This window comes from Sorex fumeus, unplaced genomic scaffold, assembly GCF_029834395.1.
Source record: "Sorex fumeus unplaced genomic scaffold, SorFum_2.1 ptg000003l, whole genome shotgun sequence".
Taxonomy (NCBI): Eukaryota; Metazoa; Chordata; class Mammalia; order Eulipotyphla; family Soricidae; genus Sorex; species Sorex fumeus.
The window spans coordinates 11,687,240-11,709,821 of record NW_026606060.1 but is presented as its reverse complement, the minus strand read 5'-3'; the positions used below and the strand labels follow the sequence as shown (position 1 = coordinate 11,709,821).

Genomic DNA, 22,582 nt, shown 5'->3' with positions numbered 1-22,582 from the left:
GTTAGACAAAAAAGTACATAAATAAGATTGCTTCTGGATTTGTTCTACAATCATCAGTTTTAATATCGATGTCACATAATCAAGAGGCATATGTAAAGGTGTGTGGGATAGTAGTGTACATCTTTATATGCAACACAGATTCTATCTAAATAAGACCCTTGTCACAAATAAACTACAGGGGCTAAATATTTAGATCATTCCCCAGAGTATTAATAAAGATGAAAATATAGGAATTTCTACTTGCTTCTAATTCTTCCTAATGTCTTCCTTTAAAAATAGATACAGAGGCACACAGTTATGAAATTGAATATTTATTTTTGCTCTTTAACATCATGGGATATGTAGAACACATTAAAACAGCTAAAATAAACCTGCGTAAGTTTTATTAAAATAAAACTATCAAGTTGATCCTCCAGGGTATGTTATTTAGAATAGTTCCAGGTCCATTAGAAGCTGCATTTCAGACTCAGCTTGTTGATATCCCATCTGATTTAGATCTTGAACTTACAGATATACGGAAACTTCATATTACAGTTGGCAATTGCCCATTTACGAAAGCCTGGAAAGAGAAAAGAGCTGAATTGAATGCTACTAATAAGACTTGTGAAACTAATGGAAAGCCATCTAAGATTAGGTACTAAGGTCAAAATCTGTAGTTATCTTCACCAGTTCACTGCACTAGGGAAAGAAAATTTCAAAGAAGACATAAGGAACAAGAGAAAGCAAAATATCAGTTAATCTCCAAGGTGTAAGATTTCCTGAATGTCAGGATTAGAAATGCAGATGAGATAATAGATTACTACCCAGAAAAGGTGAATTTTTATTTTTTACCTGAGTTTTGTGATACAGTTCCACAGTAAGCATTTGAATTGAGGGTAGGCATTTCCTCCCATGAATGGTAGTTCAGTACATCAGTACTACTCCAATCCCATCCACCTCCATTAGGTTGATAGCCCTATGTGGAAAGGAAGAAGCAAGATAAGATTAATATTTAGTGTTCTTTGCTCTTTTCAGTCGCTCACTGAAGTAATTGATGATCTTACAAGCATCATGTGATGTGGTCTGCTCTTCCAGATGCTGAAGCAGAACTATTCACTGGGAAACTGTTGATATCCCTGGATACTACTGTTGAAAAAATCTCCAAACCAATCAACACAAAGAACAATGGAACTACTGAGAATAACATACTTTGGTTGGACAATAATTGATCGTGCATTTATCATTATTCTCTAAACTCTAAAGATAATTATAAAGGCTCTTTTTCTTGAAAATTTCCTCAGCACAACATGTATAAAATTTATGATATACAGAGTACTAAGGCATAAAGTCTACTGTGTGAACTTTATAAAAGCTAGACAATAGATGCTTAACCTTCAAATTAAAACAATAGATGGTTAACATTCAGATTGAGACAAGAGATGGCTAATGGTCAAATTGAGACAAAGGCCATCCTTGGAACTCAACCTTTAAATTGGAAAATAAGGAATATTTTACCCCCAATACATCATTCATCAAATCTCTGAGTTCTAGAATAATTGATTGCCCTAGGTGGCAATCAGCGCTTGTGAGGTAAACAGAGATGAAAACATGACATGGTACCTCTGTGGGGTCGTGAAGCCCAATCCAGATGTATTTGTAGTTATTGAAATTACTGTTGATCATTGAGGTCACAAAGGAAGCCTCAGACCCAGAAAGCATAGATACAAGATGTCCTGAGGGCCGCTTCTGGCAAGTTAGCTGTGTAGGAAAGGGACATATGTCAGAGTTTGTGATATGATTCCTTTTGTATAGGCCAAAGGGTGCTAAGAACAGTCTCTTTCTTTTTGTGATAAAGAGACTCCAAACAAAAGAAACCCCTCAATATATCAAATATGTAATATAACTTCATTTGCCTGATGTTAAGCTTCCTGGTAAAAGCTCTAATTGCCACTCACTTCTGCATCCATCCAGGTAGTTGGTGTGTTATACAAGGCATAGCAGTATGAAAAATAGGAAAAATAGCCTTTAGGACAGCTGGTCCGTGTAGAAGCACGCTCCCTTACCACATCATCACCTGAGGTGAAAGAAAGGGGAAAAATGAGATGGAGAAAAACTTAACAGAAATCTAATCCTTCTGCACTAGCAACCGATTGTTGCTAGGTATCATCCATCATTTTCACCAATATTATTATTTTTATGGGGACGAGGGTTTTGGCCACACCTAGCAGTGGTCAGGACTGCACATACTCTGTGATTCAGGATATCTCCCAGTAGTGCTTGGAGGTCTGTGTTGTGGGATTGAGGCAGGTTTGATCACACGCAAGGCTGAAGCCCTGTTCACTATCTTTAGTTCCACATCTCATTTTTGACTCTGTTTCCCCTTTCATATCTATCAACATAGTTTTCATCAAGAAATTCAAAATCTTCTCACTTTACTCTTAATGGAACTCTATGCTTTCTTTCATCAACCACTATTTACTGGGAGTAAAGGAGTGATGAATGAAGAATCACAGGCAGTTTCACTTGGGGAGATGAACTTCGTTGTTGCCATAATTTTCACTCAAGTATGCATCTATTTAATGACCCTCAGCAATGAAAGCTAACCAAGGTTAGAGGAAGAATCTCACCTTGAACTTGAACTAGAAACATCAAGCCGGAGAACAGCATGGCGCTCATAGTGGAACTGGTCATGGCAAGCAGCACCGTGTCTGACTTTGAAGCTATCAGAGATACTGAAAGGAAAAACATTACAAAACAGGCAAAGAGAGAGAAAATGCAATGCTCTGTCTCATGGTTTTGGCTTTGCTTGGTTCCCTAGGAATCAACTGATATGAGTGAAATATTCCACACTATATGGGTCTAGCAATATTGGGAAAACCAACTATTTCTCGATCATCTTCATTAGTCTATGTTCTTTGAGGAGTGAAATCCTCCCGTGTTTTCCTAAATATATATATGTATATATTTATTTATACATATAAATAATTATTTTAAACAGAAAATAATGGGTCTTTATTTATTTATTTATTTAGATAGCCAGCAGTTATTTATTTTTAATTGAATCACTGTATGATACAGTTACAAAGCTTTGATGATTGAATTTCCATCATACAATTATTGAATATCCATCCCTTCACCAAAAAAAAATAATAATAGGCTTTTATGAAGTTATCTCCAGGGACCATATAGGATGCTGGGAATCAAACCCGGGTTGGCCGCGTGCAAGGCAAACACCCTACCTTCTGTACTATCACTACAGCCCCCTCACCCAGTTATTTTTTCCTTTTTTGGGTCACACTGGCGATGCACAGGGGTTACTCCTGGCTCTGCACTCAGGAATTACTCCTGGCGGTGCTCAGTGGACCATATGGGATGCTGGGAATCGAACCTGCATCAGCCATGTGCAAAGCAAACACCCTACCCACTGTACTATTGATCCACGTCCCCTCCCCCACTCAGTTTTTTAAAGATGTAAAGTTCAGATCTTAAAAAAGGTGAACTTTTCATTTTAATTTAATTCTAACTTGATAATAGTAGAAGATGAAATAAATGTTCAGCAGGGCATTGTTTTTGCTACTTACTAATGAGTCTTTCCATTAACATTTAAAAGACTATTTTATCAAATTAATTTATTATTTGAACCATATGTCTCATTTCTTGTCAGGTTGTGTCAATTACATGAATAAATTATCCTTAGTGGAGTTATAAAATAGGAGAGTTTTCTAGAGAAATGCATCTCACTTTTTTTCCCTGCCTTTTGTTTTCCTCCACACAATCTTGCCTCCAAAATTTCCTTAGCTCTAGTAGTTTTAAATTTATTCAGTTAGGAAAATATAAATAAGTGCATGTGCCTAGTGCACATCAGGAATTTTCTGAATGTTGGTTATATAAAAGTACATTAGGTTTCCCTTAGGGTTCTCAAATTCTGGTGGAGGGAAAATGAAGAGGGAACATGAGTAGGTAACATCAGGGAATAAGTTCTATGACAGTAATAATGTGGGCATGTGGGTGCGAGGTGGCGGCAGTTGGGATGATTTTTCTGTATGGTGATCAGAATGTACATTCCTTTACTGAGGTCAAGACATTGAAGCAAATAAATTCATTAAACCTGAATCAGTTAGAGATTTGGAGGAAGTGTTCTAGGCAGAAGGGCTGGCTAGAAAGCTACTGAGCTTGACTCTGGGCACTTTGGGATGTATCCCTGGAGGACCCGCCACCAGGACCAGACCCCCAAAAAATTTTTGGTGTGAATGATTATTCAGGTTGAGACTTTTTGAGTAGAACCTCTTAGGCCGAGTCCCCTTTCCTAGAAAGAGATGAACCATGAGGGCTGGAGAGGTGTCCAGGGAACTCACTTGCTTTGCATGTGCCTGACCCCAGTTTGATATCTGGGACTTCATGGTCCATTGAGTAACCCCCGAAAACAGCCAGAGCAGGAGATGCTGAGCATCACCAGTGGCTCTCAGCCCTCCTCCCTGCAACATCCCTGAAAGACAGAGCTCGAAGAGTGTGTGCAGAGTAAGCAGGGATTTTTCTTCATGTGGATTTAGGGCACTTGCCTAGCAAGTGGCTGACCTGGGTTCGATTCCACCATCCCTCTCAGAGAGCCTGGCAATCTACCGAGAGTAGCCCACCTGCATGGCAGAGCCTGGCAATCTCCCCGTGGCATATTCGATATGCCAAAAACAGTAATAAGTCTCACAATGGAGACGTTACTGGTGCCCACTCGAGCAAATTGATGAACAATGGGAAGACAGTGCTACAGATATTATCTTAGGGTGGGGTGTAGGGAGCACAAAATTTACTTACAGGAATATAAACCAGGATATTTGCCATGGGATGGGTTTAGTATGGATCCAAGCAAATTCCTGTTATGAAAAGAAGATGTTTGAGCCTATTGATGAGAATGCCACAGATAACGTCGCTGTAATTTTAGTTTATTTTAAGTGAGAAACTTTTCACACATGGGAGCTGTTTATTTCCCAGATATCATGTTAAGAAATTAGGGACGAAGGTAGCTCTGTGGTCCAAATTCTGCTTAATGCAGTTTAGAAACCACTATAACATTAGATAATTAAGAAAACGTTGTGTTTTCTCTTCAGAACTCATTGTTGGGGCTGGAGCAATAGCACAGCAGGTAGGGTGTTTGCCTTGCACATGGCCGACCCAGGTTCAATTCTAAGCATTTCATATGGTCCCCTGAGCACCGCCAGGAGTAATTCCTGAGTACAGAGCCAGGAGTAACCCCTGTGCATCGCCGGGTGTGACCCCCCCCACACACACACAGAAAAAGAGCTCATTGTTACAAGCATGTTATGATTTTAAAGCCTTTCTTTTATAATATCACCTTAGCTTTAAATTCTTAACACTTTAACACAAATTAAATTTTATGACTGTGGTAAAATTAAACACTTGCAATCACAAAGGTTACTTTTGCTTCTCCTATGAATACCTGTAACAATTTATATCCAGGACTTCACCTACAATGAGAGCTTTAATAGAAATGAAATTTTACAATCTATTTGTATGATAGAGAAATATTTAATTACTGAATATTATAGGTATGTGAATTATACTCTTCTCCCTTTGAAATCCCAGCGTACTGATACTTCCCTTACCTGGATTGCAAAATTATCTATCTCATTTTAGCTTTCTTTTCAACTGTAATGATTTTGGAGTTCTCATATATTTATGATGGTTTTCTTTACACCTTTCACCTGCCTATTGCTATTAAATCTTCCACCAGTAGAGAACTGAGAGATAGAGACTTCTCCTAACATAAGTATAAGTATAAGTGATAAAGAAGTACTGCTTATAATACTTAAGTAAAATTAACAATAAACAGAAAAAAGTTTAGTACATTAATTGAAAAGTGAAAAAAGGCCATTAACATTACTCTCTAGAGGAGAAACAAAGTCATTAATGCATATGTTAATGTCATTCATTAGCAATCACAAAATTTAAGTTAAAATAAAGAATATATAATGTACTCAAATATAGACAAAAATATTATTTAATAAAACTTTGGTGGAAAAGTGGAAAAAAATTATAGTTTCATTTTCAAAGAGGTTGTATCATATACATTACTACCAGCAAAAATCTTCACACCAAAATTTTGCTAACTCAAAAAGTTCTGCAAATTTCTGCTGGAGTTAATGTACATAATACAATCTCTTTTCTTTCTAATTTTTCTCACTCAGGAATATTCAATTTGCACATGCATAACAAATGGTTTATATTTGAATATTTAAATTATTATTATTCATAATAGCAAAAGTTTAATTTGCAAGCAAGTGTTTAATTTTACCACTGTCATCAAATATACTTTTTGTTAATAACTGCACATACTTTGTGCCTATAAGTTGCATACTGGTACTGGTCCATAGGCCAGTGATTGAGAACTACTGTTCCAAACAATAATATGATACAAATTAAAGGGAAAGTAGATAATTTAAATTGAGTTACACAATGTAAAAGTCCAGTGTCCACTGTCCACTGACCTACCTACCATTGTTTTTCGAGTTGCTTGAGCGGGCCCAGTAATGTCTCCATTGTGAGACTTGTTGTTACTGTATTTGGCATATCGAATATGTCACGGATAGCTTGCTAGGCTTTGCTGTGCAGGTAGCTTGCCGGGCTCTCTGAGAGGGGTGAGGAATCGAATCCGGCTCCACCAGGCCGGCCATGTGCAAGGCAAATGCCCTACCACTGTGCTATCGCTCCAGCCCACAATGTAAAAGAGTACAAATAATGGAACTTATCTATAAATTATTGTAGTTAACTTAAAGAAATCAATCTGAAATCAATGTAAATCGATTTTAAAAATTATAATTTTTAAAACTTTAAAACAAATCATTGTTCATAAACAGTATTGTTTGGTTTATATAAGCAATTGGACACTTAAAAACTGAAAACAAGTAAATCAGAGTTATAGGCAATCATCCGATATAACCATTCAAGACAATATTAAAGAAAATGAATACAAATATAAAAAGTAAATGCTGTGTGGCCTTGTTTTTTGGGGTTTTTTTTTGTGCTTTGAGTTCCCACCTGATTCTGCTCAGGGTCTATTTCCGGCTCTGTGCTCAGGGACCAGTCCTGACAGGGCCTGGGTAACCATATGAGGTGGCAGGCATCTAATCCAGTGGCCCATGTGCAAGGCAAGCAGTGTGATCTTTTTTCTAAAAGAACATTTGGTTGTCAAGAGATAGTTCAAAGGACTGGAGTACTCATTGGCACCTTTGGCACCTGGACACAACAAGGTACAACCTTGATGGTCACCAAATAATTTCAGAGTAACCCTGGGGATCCCAAAACATGGCCAAATGCCTTTAAGACTCACACTTGCAGGGCTGAGGATTGCCAGGACAATTCTCTGGTTCCTGAGTATAGTTGAGAATTTTCCCCCAAATTAATTGTTCAAAAATATTACTAAATAATTTAACAAATATATTAAAATAATAAACTCAAATTTTAAATTATACATATTAAGGGAAAAGAAATATAAGGACCAAAATGTTAATAGTCATTTAGCTTTGTGTAAGAGTAGTATATACTTACACTTTTATAAGTATTATTTTAATCCTATATGTGTTACATATATTATCCTTTAACCTGGTGTTTTCCAATATTTTTCAACTTGAGGACCAGCAGCTTACCAGTCCTTGACTACCAGTTCACAAATTGACACTTATAACCACTGTGGTAGTTATAACTGCTATTCATGGAACATCAGTTATAACTGGTATTCACGGAATACCAATTCATGGAATCGACAGTTATTCCCACTGTGATAGACTAGTGTTTTATAACTATCCATACTTGCAAGCTGGCACTGGCCCACAGGCCACAGATTGAAAACCACTGTTCCAAATAAAAATATGATACAAATTAAAGGTAAAATAGCTAATTTAAATTTAATTTTGCAGTGTAAAGAATACAAATATTGTGTATGATCTGTAAATAATTGTAGTTAGTTTAAAGAAATCAATCTGAAATGATTGCTGAGCTTCAGATGAAAACTTTATCAAGATATTGTACATACCAGAGTTAAATGTTTGGGATTTGAATAATGATTTCTAAGGAAACTCACTTATGAACCAAATTTGTGCTGGCTATTTCAGGAGACTTGAGTTTCCTAACAACAAGAATATTTCAATAGGACTTTGGGTATGTCTGTACATCATGGTAATTGACTTTATAATGAGTTTCCAAGGAGAGAGCAAGATGAAAGCTCTAATCCTATTAGAACATATTTTCAAACTATGCACTAGTTATTTATTCAGTGTTTTACTGCTTACACTAGACAACCCTTTCAGTTGCACTGGGAATAAACCAAGAAGTAGGAAACCATTGGGAATTTCCTTAATAGCTGAACACCAAAGTTGAAGATTGGTACCTTATCAATTATAATTCAAAAAGTCACAAGTAAGAGAGCTCATACCATTTTTATCTAGAAGATTCTTCCAAATCTGTGTAATAGACGCTGGAAATTGGGAAAATTCAATCTTTTGAGACCACAGATCAAAGTAGAGATTTGTGGTCTGGAGTATTCAATTAATCCTGAGAGACCAGTTTACTGACATGAAAGACAAAAATAATAAGAAAGCATAAGGAGTAGTAAATAGAAGAGATAAGGTCATCTGAAATCCTTTAAGAGAATAGATCTTGTGGGTTATCTAGAGTCAAAGAAATCTGAGTAAAAGGAATTTTGTTGGAGGGAAGATCTTTCCTGGTGCCAGCAAGTTGGAGGCAGTTTGGGACACAGAGTCTACCATAATGACAGCTGCTTGGCCCTAATTCCTGGCTACTCCTACAGGTGGAATTCGTTTCTTCAGAGTAGATGGCAATTCACGCTGAAGTCAGTGGACCCCATGAGTGCTTTGTGAGGTGGGGAGCAGACAGCGTTGACTTTCTCCTAAGCCCCTTCTACCACCCCAGGACCATCTGGGAAGGCTATAACTAACAAAGTCTGCAATGAACCCCAACATGACAGGGACCTCAAGTACTGTCAGCCTCACAAGGTGGTCATCATGCCACAGCTGACATGTGCTTGGTCTTTTTGGCATGGGAGTTGATCCCCACCACCTGATCTCTCAGGGAGCCATGGATTCTGGCTGGAGTGAGGAATTGCTCTTTGCAGGAAGGAAAGCCAGTCTGAGGCCTTAGTCAGGGTTTCCAGTTTCTTCCCTTTCACACAAAAAGAAATTTCTGGAGTAGAAGAGCAGTGATGTAAAAACATTTTAAATTTGGAGGGTTTTAGGAAGTGGAAGGAGGGAGAGAAAGCAAGTGTGAGAGAGAGAGAGAGAGTATTGTGTTCAAGAGAGAATGTATGTCTTATTCTTCCTTTTCTCATGGTGGCATTATAAGGTTTCTCCAATTTTCCCCACGTGGGACTTTCTTGCTAGGTAAGAGTCCATTGCTAGGGCTATTGCCAGGGGAAGTCGAGTAGGGATGGTCCTCTTTAAAACTCATTTTCTTGATTTTTGTTCCTGCCAGATCTTCTCCCTGAGAGTGGATGAAGCATTTTCTGGTCTGGACTAGCTCTGGAGTAAAGGTTTATTCTGGTCTTGCTTTCTGTAGCTGCAAGGTGGGTCCAGACAGACTTCGAGATACATAGTTTTACTACTCCTTATGAGTTCCGTTGGTCTCAGCATGGTGGTGGCTGGTTCTGGAGGACTTCGGCTGCCAGAACCCTGGTCAGGGCAGGGGGGCAAACTCAACCCATTCCCTCCAAGGGGCTCTGGCGAGGATAGCCAGGTGCAAGGGCAAGAGACTCTGCGCTGTTCTCTTCCGGGAGCTGGGTTTTATAGTCTCTGAGTCTTGGCCATTGACGGGATTACACTGCGCCAGGGGGCCAGTTGGTGGGTTTGACCCCTGCCTACTGGAATTTGGAGGATCTGGGTGGAGGATGCTCAGCCCCGATCCAAGCAGGCTTGGAGATCTCAGCTCCGGGACCCACATGCCTTTGTTCCTCTGCCGGTACCGTCATGCGTGTGGAGAGTGGTCTCAGCATGGTGGTGGCTGGTTCTGGACATCTTCGGCTGCCGGAGCCCTTGTCAGGGTGAAGAAACAAACTTAACCCACTCCCCTCCAAGGGGCCCCGGCGAGGACAGCCAGGCACGGGGGCAGGAGACTCTACCTAATGTAACCTGCCCACATGGCAGAGTCTGGCAAATTCCCCGTGGCATACCCAATATGCCAAATACCAGTAACAATGATGGGTCTCATTCTCCTAACCCTGAAAGAGGCTTGAATATGGCACTTTTTAAAAAAATCTCAGGGCTAGGATGAAGGAGACGTTACTGGGGCCTGCTCGAGACAATCGACAAACAAAAGGATGGTCATGATCGTGATTGATGAGTTTCGTTGCTATGAGGGTTACTTTTCTGTCTACCTGACTTCCTACATCAACTAAGCCATTAGTTAATTTCCCTAACCAGCTATTTGGGTGAAGAAGAGACCATTATCCACCAAGCTCTCCATGTCTCTCCTAGGCAGTGAGGCAGGATCTGATAGTGTATTAGAAAGAACTGCCTCAAAAGTACCAGATGCATCAGGGGAAAATAGTGCAGAAAACCATCACAAGAATTGGATGAAAATATGGGCCCTGAAGTCTCAACATGGAATGACACATAAACTCTCTAATTCAGATATGAAATAGTGATGGTATTTAATGAGCTCAAAAAAGCCATGAACAGACATACTATAAAACACAGAAGGATATGAAAGAAATAGTGAAAAAGACAGCCAGTAAAATGCAAGAAAAACAGAGCATAAATAAGAAAACTATAAACAAATGGCATTAATTAAAAATGTGTTAGATAATATAAAAAAATGCAACGGGTGCCCTTAACAGTAGAGTAACAATAGCTGAAGACAGAATCAGTCAGCTTGAGGATGAAATGCAAAAACCCCCCAGGGAACAGCAAAAGATGAAAAAAGTACTCAAAATAACTCAAGAGCAGAACAAAGAACTATGAGATAAATTGAAGAGGAAAATATAAGAATTGTTGGGGTACTGGAAAGACAGGGAAGAAACTTCAATGAGATAGTAACAACTAAAGATGTTATTGTTAAAAATTTTTCCCAAACTGGAGAACACAGACGTCGTGATCCAAGAAACCTGAAGGGTACCAGCATTTGATAAGACCCAGCACCCATTTATGATAAAAATTCTCAATACAATTGTTATTCATCGATTGCCTCGAGCAGGCCCCAGTAACGTCTCCTTCATCCTAGCCCTGAGATTATATTCAAGGCTCTTTAGGAGAATGAGTCCCATCATTGTTACTGGTATTTGGCATATTGGGTATGCCACGGGGAGTTTGCCAGTCTCTGCCGTGCGGGCAGGCTACATTTGGTAGACTGCCAGTTTGTCCAAATTAGGAATGAGATAATAATATGTCATAATAAGTGGTCTCAACATGGTGGTGGCTGGTCCTGGAGGTCTTCGGCTGCCGGAGCCCTGGTCGAGGCGGGTGTCTCACCATGCTGAGACCACTCTCCCCACACATGAAGGTACTGGCAGAGGGACAAAGCCACGCAGGTTCTGGGGCCGAGATCTCCAAGCCTACTTGGATTGGGGCCAGGCATCCTCCACCAGATCCTCCAAATTCCAGTAGGCGGAGGTCACACCCACCAACTGGCCCCCTGGCTCCGTGTAATCCCATCAACGGCCAAGACCCAGAGACTATAAAAACCAGCTCCCTGAAGAGAACAGTGCAGTCTCAATACAATTGTAGTTGAAAAAAAATATTATTTAATGTAGTCAAGTCATCAACCAAATCCCGACCACAAGCACAAGATAAGAACTTGCCCACCCATGCCACCCCTATTCAATATAGTACTGGAAGTACATTTCATAACAGTTATGCAAGAAAAAGATATCAAGGGCATCCAGATAGGAAAGGAAGAAGTCAAGCTTTTACTATTTTCGATGACATAATACTATTATTAGATAATCCTAAAGAATCTATGAAAGAGCTCCTAGAAAATAATAGACTTATTTAGTAAAGAGACAGGTCATAAAATCAGTACCCCAAAGTCTGTGGCCTTCCTATGTACAAATAATGAAAGAGAAATAAAAGAGAGCAAGAGTAAATAGAAACACATCCCCTGCCCATGGATTAGGAGAATTAATATTGCCAAAATGTCAATATTCCTCAAAACACTATATAAATTCAATGAAGTCCTTATAAGGTTTAGCTATGATTTTTTTTCAAAGAAATAGGCCAAAAACTCCTGAAATTCATATGTGACAATAACCTCCATGAATAGCTAAATCAATTCTTTGGGTAAAAGATGGAAGGAATCACCTTTCCCAATTTCAAACTACAACAAAGCAATCGTAATTAAAATAGCATAGTATTTTTATAAAGACTGATCCACAGATCAATGGAAAAAAACTGAATGCACTGACACAGACTCTCAACTATATGATCATTTAATCTTTGATAAAAGAGCAAGAAATTCAAATGGGAGCAAGAGAACCCTCTTTTACAAGTGGTGCTGGGAAAACAGGACAATTACATATTAAAGAATGAACTCACATCTATCTATCTAATATCATGCAAAAAAAAAGTCAGATCAAAGTGGTTTAAAGACCTCAACATCATATGTGAATCCATAAAGTACATGGAAGTAAATGTAGTCAAAACCCTCACAATAGTGAAGCAAAAGGCATCTTCAAAGATGAAACATCATTGACCAAGCAAGTGTAAGCAAAGATAAACAAATGGGACCACATTAAACTAAAAAGCTTCCGCACCTCAAAAGAAATGGTGACCAAAGTACATTCCTATTTTCTTTGTTTCATAACTTAACCTTAGTTGTTTAGGTGATGGATTAATGAGTTCAATGTAACTGAAGGAAAGACCAAGAACTTAAGGCTGAATCAAGATTGAGACACAGCCCTAAACCTTGAAAATTACAGTTATAATATTGTCACTGTCACTGTCACTGTGCTCCCGTTGTTCATCGATTTGCTCTAGCGGGCCCAGTAACGTCTCCATTGGAGACTTTGTTGTTACTGTGTTTGGCATATCGAATACATCACGGGTAACTTGCCAGGCTCTGCCGTGTGGGCGAGATACTCTCGGTAGCTTGCCGGGCTCTCCGAGAGGGGCAGAGGAATCGAACTCAGGTCGGCCATGTCTGCGTACAAGGCAAACGCCCTACCGCTGTGCTATCGCTCCAGCCCTACAGTTAGCAATAGCACAGCGCGTAGGGTGTTTGCCTTGCACATGGCCAACCCAGGTTCGATTCCCAGCATCCCATATGGTCCCCTGAGCACTGCCAGAAGTGAGTCCTGAGTGCATAAACCAGGAGTAACCCCTGTGCATTGCCGGGTGTGACCCAAAAAAGGAAAACAACAACAACAACAAAAAAAACAGTTATAATATTAGGCAAGAAAAACAAAATAATATTTTCTGGGGCCAGAGAGATAGTACAGTGGGTAGGGTGCTTGCCTTGTACATAGACAACCTGGGTTGGATCCTTTGCTTTCCATTTGGTCCCCTGGGTCCTCCAAAAATGATCTCCCTCTAAATGCAGAGCCAGAAATAACTCTTGAGCAACACCAGTTGTGGTCCCAAACCAAAACCAAACCAAACAAATAAATAATATGCCCCTGTATAAGTTGTAAAATAAATGCCAAGTATCAAAATAGCATTAATCCAAGAGATCTCAGGACTGTCAAGGGAAAGCAATTCATTTTTTAAGATACTGAACAGTCATAAGACAAAGTGGAAAATATTAATAGGATGTGGTGAGAGATAACAACTCTCTCAGCCAATGCTTGAAATCAGGTAACTAATCAGAGTAAGGAATCTAGGTGAGGAAGTTTATATGTGGTTTGGGGGTGGAGGGGAAAGGGGAGACAGGGAAGGGAACGAGGCTAGAGAAATTCACAGTAGGGTTTCTAATTTATAATAAGAAATTATCTGTGATAATATAGATTCCTTAAGGTTGAGGTTCTGCTCACCTGTACTTGACATGCTTCTAGGCCTCCAGACACATTTTCATGCATATTTCCATGACAATCCACTCAACTAATGGAAAGGAAAATTCGTGATGCATAATGATTAAAGATTTGGACACATATCAGAAAGACCTAATAGGAATTTAAATAATACATGAATATCCTTTAGGTGGTGACAAGCAAACACAATAAATAAAATTTGTATATATGCAGACACACATATATTTCATACATCTAATAATGATTTCTTTATCTGATGAATCTAAACAGTCAATAATGTTATAATTTCCTAAATACAAATATTTATTTAGGTCTGCAGGTGGGAACTATGATAAATTAATCCCTTTAATAATTTTATAAATTATCTATGAATTACAATCTTCTTGGTATAATCTTTTTTTTTCCCTCCACTGGCTTCAGTTCCAGGGCTTAAAGTAACTGCTACTTCTCAGTCTTTTGCATCTTCTATGTGTTCCTTAATGCAATGAAACAATACTTATTTCCAAAAGGTATTCAGATGTTACTAATGTAAAAACCACACTCTTCTGAAAAATTCAGTGTTAGCAGAGCATTGTCAGAATAATGTGTAGGCCCTCGTCTAATTATGACCATCATTTATTCAATATTAGTGTTGCAATATTTAGATATGAATCTAGAAAAATAAGATTTCTAATATAAATAGCAGTATTGAAAACATCAGGGAAGTACTGTGACCAACAGTTATGTGTGGTTATTTGCTAAGGAACATTAACCCAATGAATACTAAGAAAAAAATGTGTTGAGTGGTGTTGTTGGATTTGCCTTCCATGCTCAAAATACAATACCATCAAGTCCTTGTTTCTAGAAAAATACTGTATTTTTTTCTGTTGTCCCTATAATAAGCCACCAAATGCTGTGATCTACAACTTTCATTTGATTTAGACAGCATTCAAAATTGCCAATACTGTCTATTATTATCTTTTATCCATAAAAGGACTCCAATGTTAGGGAGAGAAGGGGCTTATTCTTTCCTGAAATTTTATTACAGTGAAGAAATTCAGGGACAGGGAGGGAGACTGAGTCTGTGTCACACTACATTTTGGTGAACCAATCAGAATACAAACTGAATTGTACAAGTGAGCCTTTCCCTCTTGATATTAGATAACACAGTATTTCATTTCAATTAAGATTATTCACTTTTCAGCAGCAGTGAATTAAATTCTGAAAAATTGCTTGGTTTTAGGGAAAGCTAAACTCATTTTATTGAATTTATAATATATTATTTTCTTTCTGCTAATGTAATTTTCAGCAGATGTCTAGTTAGCTTTTCCATGCAATGGTAAGAATTTAAATGCAATTTTGTTCAAATATACTAACTACATAGAGTACTAGTCTAAATTTTGAAAACAGCTTATGATTTTTGTGTTATCATTATCTGTAATTGTATCATAATCCTTGATTTTTGTCAAAAAATTGATTTTGACACGAACTTGAGACATAATGTATTGAGAATGTTTTAAAAAAATGCTGGTGCTCACAAGTGTGAATTTCCTGGCAAGCTACCTGTGATGTATTTGATATGCCAAACACAGTAACAAGTCTCATGATAGAGACGTTACTGGGCCCGTTCGAGCAAACCGATGAACAACTGGAGGACCATACGAACCTAAATGTATGTTCAAAATGGGAGATACAAATTAAAACTACAATGAGATATCATCTCATGCCACAGAAACTGGCACACATCCAAAAGAAAAAGACCAACCAGTGCTGGCATGGACGTGGGGAGAAAGGGATTCTCACTCATTGTTGGTGGGAGTACAGACTGGTCCAGCCTTTTCAGAAAACAATAAGACATTCCTCAAAAAATTAGATATCGAGCTTCCATTTGATCCAGCAATACCACTTCTCAGAATATACCCTGGTGATAGAAAAACACGCAGCAGAAATACAATCTGCACTTCTATATTCATTGCAGCACTATTTACAATAGCCAGAATCTGAAAACAACCCAAGAGTCTGAGAACAGACATATGGATAAAGAAATTATGGTATGAAAATAATAGTTAAAATGAGTACTCTGGACAAGAGCTGAGTTTTGAAAGTTAGTAAAGGGATATGCATGATCACCTTTCAGTAAACCATAATGTGAGTGTGAGAGAGAGGGAGAGAGAGAGAGAGAGAGAGAGAGAGAGAGAGAGAGAGAGAGAGAGAAAGAAGTAAAGTGTCTGCCACAGAGGCAGGTGAGTAGGGCGAGGAGGGAGTGGAGGAAACTGGGGACATTGGTGGTGGAAAATATACACTGGTGAAAGGACAGGTGTTGGAACATTATATGACTGAAACTCAATCAGGAACAACGTTGTAACTATCTCACTCTGATTCAGTAGAAAAAAATAAAGAATGAAAGGTTGAAAACTACTGGTTTTAGGTCATTAATTATAAAAAGAGCTGAAGAACACTTATTTAGATTTAAACTTAGTGAATAAAGAAGCTTTAGGTAATTTTATTATATGCTGTACTCAGGTCTTAGTTTTAGACTATGAGCCAACTGACAGTTTCAAGTTACTGAATTTTTACTCTGGTAATAGTTTCTGGAGCTGATGATAGTGCCTCATTTCTAATTTCTAATCCAGTAAAAACTAAGTAGCACAACCAACTAACTGGATAGCATCCAGTTAGTTAGTAGCACAATTAAGTATCCAGTTAATAGCACAATAAACTAACTGGATACTTAGTAAAAACTACGTTCTAATTTCTAATCCAGTAAAAACTAAGTAGCACAAAGAAATGTGTCAGTATAAGATGTACTAAAATTGACTTGCTAGAAAATTCATGAATTTACACTTAACCTGTCTACTGTCAACTTTTAATTCTTGATAAATTTTGCTCCCATGACTCTTTCTATTCAGAATTATAATACAAGAATGTAGTGTGACTAATGGGATATAAAATAGTAAATAAGTGCTGTATGAACAAGCATAAGAATGATAAAAAAATATATTTTTATAGAACATCAGGGGGCCGGAGCAATAGTATGGTGGGGAGAGTGTTTGCCTTGCATGTGCCGGACCTGAGTTTGATCCCAGGATTTCATATGGTCCCTTGAGCACTTCTAGGAGTAATTACTGAGTGCAGAGCCAGGAGTAGCCCCTTAGCATTGCCAGGTGTGAACCAAGAAGAAAGAAAAAGAACTTTTACAACTAAAATTTAAACTTCACTCTTATGGGTGTCATTTGGACTTGTCAAAAATATTGATATAAGATATGAACACACAAAGACATGTTTGCATGTTCAACGAGAAAGTAATGACCCATTGACTATCTAGTTGTAGAATGAAAACTTGCTTTGAATATCTTCCCCAAAAATTATACCACATATAATTTTAGTAAAGCTCATTGTTCGTAATACTTTTATTTTCTTATTAAATGAAACATTTCCAATTGCTTTTTTGTATTAAAGGAAAAACCCACTGTCCACTGCACTGTCCTCCCTTTGTTCATCAATTTTGCTCAAGCGGGCACCAGTAACGTCTCTATTGTGAGACTTGTTGTTACTGTGTTTGGCATATAGAATACATCACAGGTAGCTTGTCAGGCTTTGCCGTGCAGCAGAATACTCTCGGTAGCTTGCCAGGCTCTCTGAGAGGGGCAGAGGTATCGAACCCGGGTCAGCCGTTTGCAAGGCAAACGCCCTACCCACTGTGCTAAGGAACTTAAATCTTTGGAATTTTTTCCTTAGTCTCCGATGGCTTAGTACTTTTAATTTGAGTAATGAGAAGAATTTCACACTGAACCCTACCAATTTCTTATAAATACACGTAAATATTCAATTAAAAGAAAATAAGAAAGAATTGATAAAACTTTCGCCTATGCTGAGGACAAGACTCAGTTCAACTTTACAAATGGAGACTTAAAGGTTGTTGGGGTCTTTCAAAATATCATTGAAAGTGGATAAGACAGTAGAAAAAAAATCTCCCAATTCTTTTGTCAAAGAACATTTCATGAAAACATGTTTACCTTGGTGCTCCTGGCTTAAACTCAAAGTAAAAGCATATATATGTATATATATGGATTCTAATATATATATATTAGAATCATTAATAATTCCGTTCTCCACCATAAACCATAAGCAATGTCTCAGAGATACCCTAAAATGCATTTTTATTTACAGGGGTATGGATAGTTGTAAAATGAGTATATTTGTCTATTTGGATATCCATACTTCAAAAGTTTCAAGAAAAGTGTAAAGTTTATTCTACTCAATAAAACCAGAGGTAAAGCAAGGAAGCATTCATGAGGGGATAATCCAACATCATTTATGTTAAATTAATTCCAATAGCAAACTAGGGCCATTGATTTGGAGCTCTTTGTTGAGGAAGAAATCTGACCTGAAAAGTTTTAAAGATGAATATAGAACTAAACTATAATAGCCAAAACAAGTTTAAATATGATCTTTGACCATTCATTGTATATGAGATAAGACAAGTAACTTAATTTTTCTGCATCTGTTTATCAATGGGCACATCAAGATTACATTTCAAGATTTTTTTCAAGAAACACCAACTGCCCCGAATAGCATGCCATTAAATTCATCTAAAGCAAACACCCCAAAGTTCACCATGTACTCTCTTGATAATTATGTCTGAATGACACTCATGTCATCTCAACCTTAGCTTCATTTTTTCCCCATAAAATGATAATCGATTTGCTCGAGTGGGCCCATTGGAGACTTTGTTGTTACTGTGTTTGGCATATCGTATACATCACGGGTAGCTTGCCAGGCTCTGCCGTGCGGGTGATATACTCTCAGTAGCTTGCCAGGCTCTCCGAGAGGGACGGAGGAATCGAACTCGGGTCGGCCATGTTGACTGCGTGCAAGGCAAACGCCCTACCGCTGTGCTATCACTCCAGCCCTTTACTTACTTACTTAAAATGATAATAACATCTACCATTCAGTTTTCTAAAGGGTAGAAAGGAAATATTTCTTTCCTCCTCTGATTTTTTTCTTGGACTTGTAGAGTAATCCAATTAAGGTCAAACAGAGTACTAGGAGAAAAAGTAACGTATTTTCAGATGGCATCAGGAGATAAATAAATGAAAGCATTTAAACAGCTAAAACCTTGGAATTGGTAAGAAGTTACAGATAACTGGTAAACAATAGATGAAGTGCAGAACAAGGTGAATTTTGTTTAGTACACATTTGTTCCACATTTTTGTTGTTAAATTCATGATGTCACTGTTTTGTTTCTCCAACTACCCTAAATAAACCAAGGGCAAACAGTTTGCTTCCATCTTTCTCATATGCTATAGTACCTACCTGAAGACTAGGTAGAAAGGAGAAACAAGTATTCAAATAGCATCCTAATCTCTGAAAATGTTCTAGATTCCACTGTTTGTATTGAGTAAAATAGTATGAGTAATTAAATATACAGTATGATTATTTTGTTCCTGCCACACTGCAAGAAATACAATTTATATTTATATTTGTAATTTATCACTTAATCACTTAATCACATAAGTTCCCGTTAGTCGTCGATTTGCTCGAGCGGGTGCCAGTAACGTCTCCATTTGTCCCTGTCGCGTGCTAGTGTAGCCCAATGGCATCTGTTCGCTCCGGGAACATGAAGAGCCTCAAACCGATCGTTCATGATCTTAACGAAGAAGTCTGACCATCTGGTAGGTGGGCAGCCACGCGGTCTTTTGACATCCCGTGGAATCCAGTCAGTAACAGCTCTAGTCCAGCGGTCGTCTTTAAATCTCATTACGTGACCAGCCCATCTGATTTTTGACACCTTGGCAAATGAGACAGCGTCCCTGATTCTTGATCGTCAACGGATGTCAGAACTCCGGATTCTTTCTCTCATTTGAGTGAAACGTGATATTCCAAGCATAGCTCTTTCTATTCTTCTTTAGGAGACCTGAATAGTGTTCTCATCTTGTTTGCGTAGGGCCCAGGTCTCTGAGGCATATGTTAATGCAGGAAGAACAGTGGAATCAAAGAGATGTGCCTGGAGGTGGAGGTTCTTCGTCCTCTTAGCTATTTCTTCGACGTTCTTGAAGGCGTTCCAAGCCGCATAATTTATATTTTTATAAAATATATTGTATTTTATAATATAAAATTTTAGTGGAGGACACTAACTTCACTATCCAGCCGTCGCCACACTCCAGGATGCTTTCTGGACTTGTGCGGCCGCTTTGCGGCTGCGAGACACTTCATAAGACACTAAATACCCATCTTCAGGAATTGTCGTACCATATTTGATAGGGTTCAAATATGTAACACCTACAAGGGTGATTAGAGGCCGCCCCAAAAGCCTCTATCCATCTCAGAAAGACTGGCAAGCTACCGAGAGTATTCCGCCCACACAGAAGAGACTGGCAAGCTATCCGTTGTGTATTCGATATGCCAAAACCAGTAACTACAACTGGTCTCATTCACCTGACCCTGAAGGCTTCACTGAAATGGCAGCACTGAGAAGGATGAGAAAGGAGAGGCTGACAAAATCTCAAGGCAGAACTAGGCTGCCACAACAAAGGAAGACAAAAATGATCGTCTGTACTTTCAATGCACGTACTAGCATCAGATACATCCATCGAGGACCTGATAGTACAACCGTGAATGATCAAGTACGACATCATTGGTCTGACCGAGACAAGAAGGCACGAATCTCACCATGCCGCTTTCAACACTGGAGAAGAATTGTTCCTCGGAACATGTGATAAAAGAGGTGTCGGAGGTGTCGGTGTCCTTGTCAACACAAACTTGGCCTAGAGCATTGATTCATTCGAATGCCTAACAACCCGAATCGGACGTTTACATTTGAATAGATGTGGCTCACTGCCTGCAGTTTCTATCTTCGTTGTCTATGCACCAACATCTCATTATGATGAAAGAGAAATCAAGAAGTTCTACATGGAGCTGGAGAAGTTCTATAAAGAAGACCACACCTTCTACAAGATCATCGTGGGTGATTTTAATGCCAAGATAAGACCAAGAAGATCAGCTGAAGAACTTCACATCGGGACGCATGGCCTAGAATGGAACGAACAGGGTGAGAGAATGTCTGAGTTCATCATGTCGACCAAGACCATCCATGGTAACTCACAGTTCCAGAAGGCAGAATCTAAACGTTGGACATGGGAGTCTCCCGGTGGACGATTCCACAACGAAATAGACTACATCATATTCAATCGACGGTTTTGACTGACCTATGTCGCTGTTGTCCCAAAATTTCGAACGTGATCGGACCACCGTCTCCTTCGTGCGAAATTCTACTTCACAGAGCGGAGAGAAAGGGCTGCAAAGTTCAAAACAAGAACTCATAGAACGACCACCAACTGGGAGCTCTTTAGCACTATTGCAGCAACATGGGAAGATGCCATTGTTGACAACGTTGATAAGGAATACGATCGACTGGTTCAGCACCTCCATGAATGTGCGAGGAACGCCAAGAGAGAGATAGCCACAAAAAAACGCCCGTCTTCTAAAACTCTTGAGCTAATTTGCCAGTGTCGTTTGGCGCATGCCTCAGGCAACCGCAAGCTAACGTCCGAGCTCTCAAAGCAGTGCAGAGATGCGATCAAGGAAGACCTCAAAGAGAGAAGAACAGAAGTACTGGTAGATGCGGCAGAAACTGGGAAAAGTATTCATTACGTCCGCCTGTCCTTCGCCAACTGCAAGACCAAGATGACTGCCCTCTGACGTCCTGATGGATCCATCACATCCTCCAGAACTGCAATGGAGAAGATTATCCATGACTTCTACTCAAATCTCTTCAATAGCCATGTCCACTTGCTGACATACCAAATTCCACAGGATGGATATGTCGTTCCCAACGTTCTCCCTTCCAAAATCCAACACGCCATTTCGTCAGTAAAGAAAAAAACAGCACCCGGTCCAGACAAGGTCAGACCTGAACATCTGAAGAACCTGCCGTCAGTACTCATCAATACACTGGCTCGGCTCTTCACATGCTACCTGTCTGAATGCAAGGGTCCGTCCCAGTGGAAAACCAGCAGGACCGTACTACTGTTCAAGAAGGGAGACATCCATGACATTGGCAACTATCACCCGATCTGCCTATTGTCTGTCATCTACAAACTGTTCACTCGAGTCATCATAAATTAGATTGGCAGAACACTAGATGAAGGACAATCATGCGAGCAAGCCAGGTTCCACAAAGGATTCAGCACCATCGACAATATCCACACAGTAACCAAACTCACTGAGGTTTCTCGAGAGTTCAAGATGCCGCTCTGTTTAATGTTCATTGATTTAAAGAAGGCCTTTGATTCTGTTGAGACGGAAGCGGTCATTGAAGCCCTAGCCAATCAGGGCATTCAAGCCCAATACATCAAGATCCTCCGTGAGCTGTATTGCGGATTCACTACCAGGATCTCACCATTCTACAAAGAAGTGATCGTTGGTGTCGAGAGAGGGGTTCGGGAGGGTACTACCATTTCACCGAAACTCTTCTGTGCCACCCTCGAGAACATCATGCGACGACTGGAATGGGAAGGAATGGGAGTGAAGATAGATGGTCAGCAATTACACCACCTCCGCTTTGCTGATGACATTGTTTTAATAACACCAAACATCAGCCAAGCGGCACAAATGCTGGCCGACTTTGACCGTGAGTGTGGA

At 39.1% G+C, this 22,582-nt stretch overlaps 1 protein-coding gene across 1 annotated transcript in view; it reads right to left on the bottom strand.

The window, feature by feature from the left end:
- Positions 1-491: 491 nt before the first annotated feature.
- The window catches only part of LOC130028228 (lithostathine-like), a 101,050-nt gene continuing 78,959 nt past the window's right edge, over positions 492-22,582 (bottom strand). The window contains exons 3-7 of the mRNA XM_056118960.1: positions 2,607-2,711; positions 1,935-2,053; positions 1,600-1,737; positions 832-955; positions 492-559 (exon numbers count right to left, since the gene is read on the bottom strand). Of these exons, the coding sequence (XP_055974935.1) occupies positions 492-559; positions 832-955; positions 1,600-1,737; positions 1,935-2,053; positions 2,607-2,711 (554 nt within the window). The remainder of the gene's footprint in view (positions 560-831; positions 956-1,599; positions 1,738-1,934; positions 2,054-2,606; positions 2,712-22,582) is intronic.